Source organism: Brachyistius frenatus, unplaced genomic scaffold (genome assembly GCF_029030835.1).
Source record: "Brachyistius frenatus isolate BFR_SWC_R1_liver_20210118 unplaced genomic scaffold, ASM2903083v1 Contig_101, whole genome shotgun sequence".
NCBI classification, from domain to species: Eukaryota; Metazoa; Chordata; class Actinopteri; family Embiotocidae; genus Brachyistius; species Brachyistius frenatus.
In genome coordinates, this window is record NW_027210700.1 from 1,291,513 (window position 1) to 1,300,164 (window position 8,652).

Consider the following 8,652-nt stretch of genomic DNA (forward strand, 5'->3'; position numbering starts at 1 on the left):
ATTTTAGAAAATGAAATTTTCTGAAATGATATTACCATCCTTTGATGGGTAGGTCCACCACTTTGGTTTGGACTGAAATGTCCCTAACATGGAACCAACTGAGATGAGATTTTGTATTTTTACTGAAGTAACAGATGAGAATACTTGAGCATTCTGTCTACTCCTTCAGTTTAGGGCTGAATCCTGGAAGCAGCCCAAATGCAATAAGGCAATGTGACCTAAATGTTAGAAAAATCCATGGTCACTTCCTCACACACAGTTGTGCAGCTAAGTACAGCTGATTCCAGTTTAGTGAAGAGCTTTGAAAATGTCCTGATGCAATTTCCACCTAATTTGGTCTTTTGGTTGGAAAAAAAGCTTCGTTTAATCTTAGATTTTGAAGATAGTTCTAATTTTAACTGGTTGAATGGGGACTTAGGGAGAAGCAGACAGAGAGCGAAGGAGATGCAAAGAACAACCTTGCCCTCTTGTGGTCATTTAAGGTGATTACTAAAAACATCAACACCAGATTGCACTACAGGGTAGTGTAATAAAAAGTAATGTAGCCACACTCACACCATTCAGATTGCATTGTAGAGTTAATCTAATCTAATGTTTGCAGGTCTGATGGATCCACATTATCATTGAGTTTTTAAATCAGCAGAGCCATAACAGTTTGTGTAAAAATAGTCAGTAGACAAATACTTTATCTCAATAATCATATGGACAGTATATGGTTCATACCTCTGCTACATCACATTTGTCAATGAAAATATGGGACTTAAAAAAAAAAGTGTTATCTTGAAGATCTGAATTGAATAAATCATGTTTGTCTTAATATAAACTAATATAACTAAAACAGGATTTTCATCACTACTGATGTTTATTATATAACGGTCATGATAAATGGGCCCCATTGAACACGTGTGTGTGTGTGTGTGTGTGTGTGTGTGTGTGTGTGTGTGTGTGTGTGTGTGTGTGTGTGTGTGTGTGTGTGTGTGTGTGTGTGTGTGTGTGTGTGTGTGTGTGTGTGTGTGTGTGTGTGTGTGTATCTTTCACTTGATGCTCTCTCCCTCAGTCCATCTTGAATTCACACAGACAACAGTTTCCAGGAAGACATTTTGGAGTCTTACAGGCCGGCATTATTTGAGAAAAACCAACAATGTTCAATAAATGTGTTCAAAATGACAATATGATTGACAGAGTTATGACAGAGTTCTTGTGTCTCTTTGCTTTAATAGACCCCAAACCACTCGTGGACTGCCCGTCGGGAGCACGGGGACATGTCCCGGTAGCCTGACAGCCCTTATGGCCTGTCATGAACAGTATTTCTGGCAACTTTTTGTGCTGTTTCTTTGTGGACACCAGTGAGTGAACAGTGTTATTTTAAGCTTTTTTTATTATGAAGAGCTTTTTGGACTTTTGTACTGAACTTTGTAGTTTCCGTTTTAGTAAATGGAGGCAATGTGGGTGTGTGTGTGTCTGTGTTTGTAAAATGTTGTGATACTTTTAATATGCTTGATGCTTGATGCTTAAATATAAAGCTGTTGAATTCTTAAATTATGTACATGAACATGTTTTGTCAAGGCCCTCCTGAGACATCATGTTCACAAGAATGGGACAGATGAACATATCGACAACCCAAGAAACTAAGTGCCTCCGACGTCAGCTCTCTCTCCTCACTGAGGAATAAAAACACACCAAACCACATGTTGTTTTTCAAAAATCAAACCATAAACACTTCGTGTCATGAAATGCAGGGAAAATAAAAATGTGAAGTCCCATTCCAGTATAACTAACCCCAGACTCTCAGCATTACCATGAAGGTGCGCATTACATGACCTGAAGAACTGACCTTGCGAGCAGCGATGATGTCCGGACTGTCATCGGACCCGATTGAAAATGTTTGGATGGGATACTTCAGCTTCTCCTCTTGTGCCAGTTTCACCAGCGTAGCAGCAACCAAACTAATTATTTAAAATGTGAGCCAACTCTGTATCTCAGCCTCTTTTCAAAAGTGTAGGTTAACTGTTTTGAGTATTAAGTACATTTGTATGTGCTGCGATTGGTGTATTCCTCGTGAGTTTTCGCGACATTAGGCTGGCAACCTCAGTATTCAGAGACTACTTCAAATGTTCACCTGCTGAATGTGACTGTATAGTCTGTGTAGAATAAAAAAAAATGTCTTACTCATCACGTCTCAAACCATCTCTTGATGTGTTTATTGCAGGATGTTCACATCGCATATTAATATATATATATAATTTATCAGCAACACTACTTCCACACACTACAGAGTGTACAGAGTAGCAGCAGTAGGGTACTTGATGCTGCATTGAGACCTTGTGTGTGTGGGGATGTCTTTCTAAACCACTGTTATTAGGACACTTGTGCACCGAGGACATTTCAGCTGGTCCTCAACTTTAAAGGGCAGGTTGACGGTTAGCACTTGGTTTTAGGGTTAAGATCAGAATTAGGTCTGGGTTCAGGTTAGAGTAACGGTCAGGATTAGGCACTTAGTTGTAATTGTCATAAACCGGCTCAAAGTTTAATTTTAAATGGCCTTTAACAGGTTTGTCTTACGGTGATGTGTCAAACCGTTTTCTTGAATCAGCATCACATGTCTTTAGTCTTGTAATCAGTTGTTCAGCCTGTTTAAACGGAGAAAAGTGTTCACTCTGCTGTTTGGTATCATCGTGTGCACCACACTGAACATGGACCAGAGAATATAAAGCAGAGAGCTGTCTGACGAGATCAGAAAGAAAATATAGACAAGCATGTTAAAGGTGAAGGCTATAAAACCATCTCCAAGCATGGAGATGCTAACCCTAACCCATCTTCATATTCCTGTGACGACGGTTGCAAATATTATGAACATGTTTAAGGTCCTTGGGACTGCAGTCAAAGTGTATGGATGTGGCTGTAAGAGGAAAATAGACCCCAGATTGAAGAGAAAGCTGGCGCGAATGCTGACCAGAGAATCACAGCTTCACTCCAGAGAGAAGATAAAGTACAAGGTCTGGGTACATCCGCGTCTGATCTCGGCATTCGTCACTTTTTGAGTGCAGTGGGCTCCATCGAAGACGATCTGGGAGGCCCCTGCTGAAAAAGGAAAAGCAACAAAAAAAAACGTACTGGAAGTAGCTAAAATGCATATAATAGAACTTCCTTTGGACAGATATGACTGAGCTTTTCAGTGAGTCACATCCGCTCTGTGTTCACAGACAAAAGGATTGTGAGAAGAGCGAAACTGTCTCAGTCACAGGTCACAGTTCCTCCAACAGGACAATGACCCAAAACAGCCAGAATCACCCCTGAACAGCTATGAACAAATCATTGGATTGTTCTGAAGACGCATCCAATGAGTCCTGATCTGAATCCTATCAAACATCTGTGGCAATGTTTTCAATGACTTTGTCATTTGTTTTATTGTTTAAGATATTCTGTTGAATTAAAACTTAAAAGTAAAGTCTATTTCTTATTAAATATCGAGTAAACAATCATTGAGTACAGCAGCAAATTCATCCACGAATGTATGATGTGTGTAAAGTCCTCTGAGTCACATCTATCACTTGGCTGTACAACATTGATGAGACTTTACATGACACTGAAATGACGTCTACTTTTCTACTCAATTAGCTCACTCATCCCTTTTGAGCTTTCTTCTTCCTGGAATACTTCTGATAGAGACGTGGATGAATGTGTTGGTTCCCTTCATGCTTTTTTCTGTCTGATCTCCTCAGACAGCTCTTTTCTTTCCTCTGGTTTCTAGTTTCAGTTCAGGTGCACACAATGATAGAAACAGCAGTGACCACTTTTCTCCATTTAAATTGGCTGAACAACAAATTACAAGACTGTAATAAAGAAAACAGGGTAAAATATCACTATAGCCCAATTTTTTATATATATATATATATTGTCTGGTGGTACCAACAAATCTGTTGAGTTCATTTTAAAATAATGTTTGAGGAAGAAGTAATCATTTATCCTTTTTCACACGTTCTTTGTTTTATTGTGTGACATGCCAAAGGGAGAAAACATCCATGTTTATATGTGTCTCATAGACACCAGTGTAGAGCTGAGACAGTTGTGTGCTTTTTTTTCAGGTTATTTTTTGGTCTTTTGTCTTAATTAGATGGGTGCAGTGTAGAACAGGGAGACACTGTACAATCAGGAACCCTGTGCTGACAGCATTTGCCGTCATGGCAGCAGATGATAATGAATCACTTCTTTCAGTTCTCAAGAAAGAAATGCCAGCCATTAAATAAAGAATTTGCAGTTTTACTTTGTCTTTGTCCACTTTGTCTTTTGTGACGGTAGAATAAGTGTCTGCAGGGCTGTTTTTTGTTGTTGTTATTTGGACAGAACTAAACTGTCACCTTTAGTTTGTAAGATTTTCTCATTTTTACCGTTTATTTAATCAGAATAAAAGTCAAGTTGTATTCGAGTACTTTAGTTGGAACATCGGTGCAGTCTCGTGCAACACTTGTCATTCAAGCCTGTATTCCCATATTTGGTCCAACCCCCAGGTGCATAATGGGAGAGGCTTAAGTAAAAAAAAACGTTTTACAATCTCACTAATAAAGTAGATTTACCATGTTTCTGACAACCTATGAGGTTTGTAACAGCAGCATTCATGGCAGACCTGTTCTTTTGGATTGTACCCAGTTTATGTGCAGTGTAGGGCCACATTTAATTTGATATCCAGACACCAATCAAACTACCAGCAGAGGGAGACAGAGACTGTAGTTTGGATGAAGTTGGACAACAGAATGGACAGGTTGTGATTTAGGGGAGCGATGTCATTCACATGGCTGTACTATTTATTACTATAAACAATATACGAGCTGTCTATTTTAAAATGTTGAACTTTGTTATAATTAAAAGCATCATACCATTAATTGCATATATGTTTATCAGTTTTAAATTCCAGTCCACAGTTAGAGGAATATAATGAATGTCATCAAGAGGCCTTTGGCCTGATTTTCTAGTTCTTGAAGCAGGAAGTAAAATTCTTGAGGATTTTTACACTAAATCCCTTTATAGCCTTTATGAAAGTTATACAGACATCACTATGAATAGGTGTCATGTAATTAAGGCCCAGTAATGACAGGTAGAAGCTTACAAGTGTAGTCTGTCTGACTGAAGGCCTGAGAGTCATTATGCAGAATATAAGCAACAATATAACACACACACACACACACAGGACAGTTTCAACAGCAAAGTGTTTCCTTTTTTTAATTTTATTTGTTTTAGTACAACAGTTCAAGTCAACTAGCCAAAGTATCTACCGAGATGCCAAAGTGTATTGCTCTTCTGCATTCCATGTGTAAACCCCTGTTCAGTGACATTCAAGATGGCACCCTCTCCCATGTCTGGCATGTTCTTTCACAGCGAGAAGTCGTGTGCTTTGCAGACAACCCTGTTCTTACAAAAAGTGAAGAATCAGCAGTGACACAAAACATGAGCGAACAAGCAAAGCTGCACTAAACACCTGCATGAAGAACAGCCGACGCCTTCAAACCTCGTGCTACTTTTCACGCTTTATTTTTTGTAATATACGGTAAGTGCTGAGAACAGGTGTGGTTCACAGGAACGGGTTCAAAACACTATGAAATAGGTAGGAGTAAAAGACCTATGCATAGAAACATGCTTCCTCAAAAAGATTAAGTACACACTGCTAATTTTCAAAAAGGGCAAAAGCTGCACTGACAAGCTACAAATCAGATGGATTAGACTCAACGAGGGGGAATGATCCACATGTAAACCAGCGCAAGTACACTTATAGCAGGAGAATTGAAAAATTCACAAAGTGGAACTGGGATTTATTTCAAAAAGGTGGGTAGTGAACACAACAAAAAATAAATCAATCTTTGGATACGTAAAAAACCCTATACAATCCCCCGGGCCAAGCCTTCAGTCTTCCGAAGTGCCTTCTTCTGGCTCTTTGGTCTCCTTGTTCTTTCGCACCTCTTCTAACTTCTTGTCCTGTTAAAGAACACAAAAAAATAGTTATAACTGATGTCTCAGCAGATAAGCGCTTCACGTCCATTCATTCATTTAGCGTCGCTAGAAATCACCGACCTTCTCCTTGAATTTCTCATTCATCGCTGCCATAATTGCCGTGCGGTTCTCTTTGTTGGCCTCCATCTTCAGATTGAGCTTCTCCTCTGCCATCTTGCTGAAGTTGTTGTTCTCCTCCATAGCTTTCTGTTGCACTTCCTTTTCATGCTCACGCTTCTCAGCCAAGTGCTTCAGAACCTCGGCTTCATGGTTCTGGAAAAGACAAATTGAACTTCAGCCGTCGGACTGCATCATCCAGCAGCTAACTGACCCGGTGTGTAAGAGCCTGAGAGTTTCACGTGTTACCAGCACACATTTCAAAATAAGTCATGGATGTTTTAAAGTTGATCACGTGTAATAAATCTTTACCTTGCGTCTCTCTTCTGCAGCATCCAGCTTCCTCTGGATCTCCTCCAGTGAGACGTCCTTCTTTTTAGGAGGAGACAGGGGGAACTCGCTCTTGGCATCGGGGGCGGGAGCAGCCAGGATGACCTCAAAGGCCTGGCCAGAGGCCCGCTTGTCAAGCTCCTTGACCTGGATATCTGAACATGAAAAGGTAAAACAAAGCGGTCATGCACACTGATGATAAAAATATCAGCAATAATGTTTGAATACTTTTTTTTTTTTTAAATTAAACTCACCTTCAGAGGCTGCCATCTCGAGTATGATGCAGGTAAATGTACCTAATGGGGGAAAGAAGAAGGTCACATTGTTGAAGCCGATTCTGTCTGAAGAATTCATGAGCAGATACTTCTAAAATTAGTGACCTCTAGCGGATGATTTACAACATTTCCAAAGAAACCATCTGGGTTAAAACCAGCCTGAGTGGCGACACCCGGCGGCAGCATTCAGGACTACAAGCAACCACCGCCCATCAAGCCACACAGACAGCCAAAGTCTTAATGACACACACCATTGTTTCTCTTCTAATTTATGGCAGCGGGGACATTCAGATCACTCTGCAAGCAACCAGCCCGCTTCATCAGTCGACGAGGAGGGCTTTGGACCGACCGGTGGCTGCGCGAAGTGTTCATGAAAGACACAAGTCGCATTTGGCTGAAACAAAAGGCTGCAATCAGGGTGGGCACGGCAGGCAGCGCCAGGTGCAGACGGGACCGAGCCGAGGCCCACCGGACCGACACAATGACCATCTGAAATCAGATTAGTGAGCAACGAGCATATCCTGGGAAAATGACCATCAGGGAGCACCTGTTCCTTGCACCATGTGTTTGAGCCGCAGGGAGGGTGGTGGTGGTGGTGGTGGTGGAGGAGGGGCACAAATATGCACCAACAGCAGACTAATCACGCAAGACGAGCTCGAAAAGCTGGATCTTGTGGTCAAAATGTAACGATTCGTTTGAAAAAGTAATCACAGCAGCTGTCAGGTCAAAGTGGTTAATGAGTCAAAGACGGTTCATCAATCAGCCGGGCTCGTTTGGTGAAACGACCCCTCCCATGAGACTTCAAGGATACCAGCTAAGCTAAATGGGACATTTATATGTTGCCGCTTTTGAATAAAATGACACAAAAAAAAAAAAAAAACACCAACTAACATTAATTTGGACTTAATTACAAAGAGGTTTGGTGAGAGCACACCTCGGCATGTGGCATCCTATTGAACTGCTGACTGTCTGAGTCCAAATGTCTCCTCCGACAGTGACAAAAGACAATATATGTCCTTGATTTCAGACCCGTTTCAGCTCGCTGTGTCTTCAGCTCGAGTTTCAACGCGCTGCATCAAACAAAGGCGCTTTAGACGAGCAGCTGCAAACAAAGAGGAGCTGACGGCAGCTTATGTCCACACCGAGGAACGACATTACAAGAATAACTGGGCTTTCCTCAGACAGGTGCTGCTCGGGGTGAATAAAAAGATGAGAACATGTCGTTTCGGGTCACTAATTTCCCCCAACATGAAAGGAGTCGTCCACGTGTCCCCTCGTCTGTCTCCCTGTCGGTGTCCACCGTGCCAAGTGTCTCCCCACCGTACAATAGGCTAACAGCCCGCCGAGCAGGCGCCATAAAGGAGCAACTACAACCCGCCGTCTCTTGTCTCGCTTCGTCGCTGAAATGACACCAAATTAAACCCAAACGTCCCATTAAGCCGGAGACGTCCTCCAAAAAAAAACCCGTCTGTCACGGCAGGTAGCTCACGCGCCCCTCTTCGCAACAACAACAACAACAACAACAAAAACTGTCCGAAAAACACGGACTCCATTAAAATATTAAACTTTTCTCGACTGCGTCTCTAATTCAGATATATTCCTACTTACAGGCGACAAAACTAGATCCCGTGGAGTCCCTCGGTGTGTCGGATGCGGTCAGTCACACCCTCCTGCTCCGAGCCCTGGATGCTGTGCTCCTCTCACTACTTACCGCGAGCCCTCTGCACGAGCTCGGCGAGCGCGCGCATAAATGGGCCACAGCGGGTGACGTCACACCGTTCGCTGCCAGTGATTGGCTGGTTCCTCGCTGCCAGAGGGGGGTGGGGTGGGGTGGGGGGCTGGGGATTGTAGTTTTTTTGGGGGGGGGTTAGTTTACCAGTAGACAATGAGATTTACTCACACTTACTCGTCTGGCTCGCCAGACGTGAGGATATTTATTGTTTATTGA

The 8,652-nt window shown here is 42.1% G+C and overlaps 1 protein-coding gene across 1 annotated transcript; it reads right to left on the reverse strand.

Annotated features, from left to right (window-relative positions):
• Nucleotides 1–5,220: 5,220 nt before the first annotated feature.
• Nucleotides 5,221–8,424, reverse strand: LOC138628464 (stathmin-like). The gene is made up of 5 exons (XM_069711525.1): nt 8,313–8,424; nt 6,684–6,725; nt 6,412–6,584; nt 6,064–6,255; nt 5,221–5,967 (listed from the first exon to the last, which is right to left on the reverse strand). The coding sequence occupies exons 2-5, from the start codon at nt 6,697–6,699 to the stop codon at nt 5,896–5,898; spliced, it is 453 nt and encodes a 150-aa protein (XP_069567626.1). The 5' UTR covers nt 6,700–6,725; nt 8,313–8,424; the 3' UTR covers nt 5,221–5,895.
• Between the last annotated feature and the right edge of the window lie 228 nt (nt 8,425–8,652).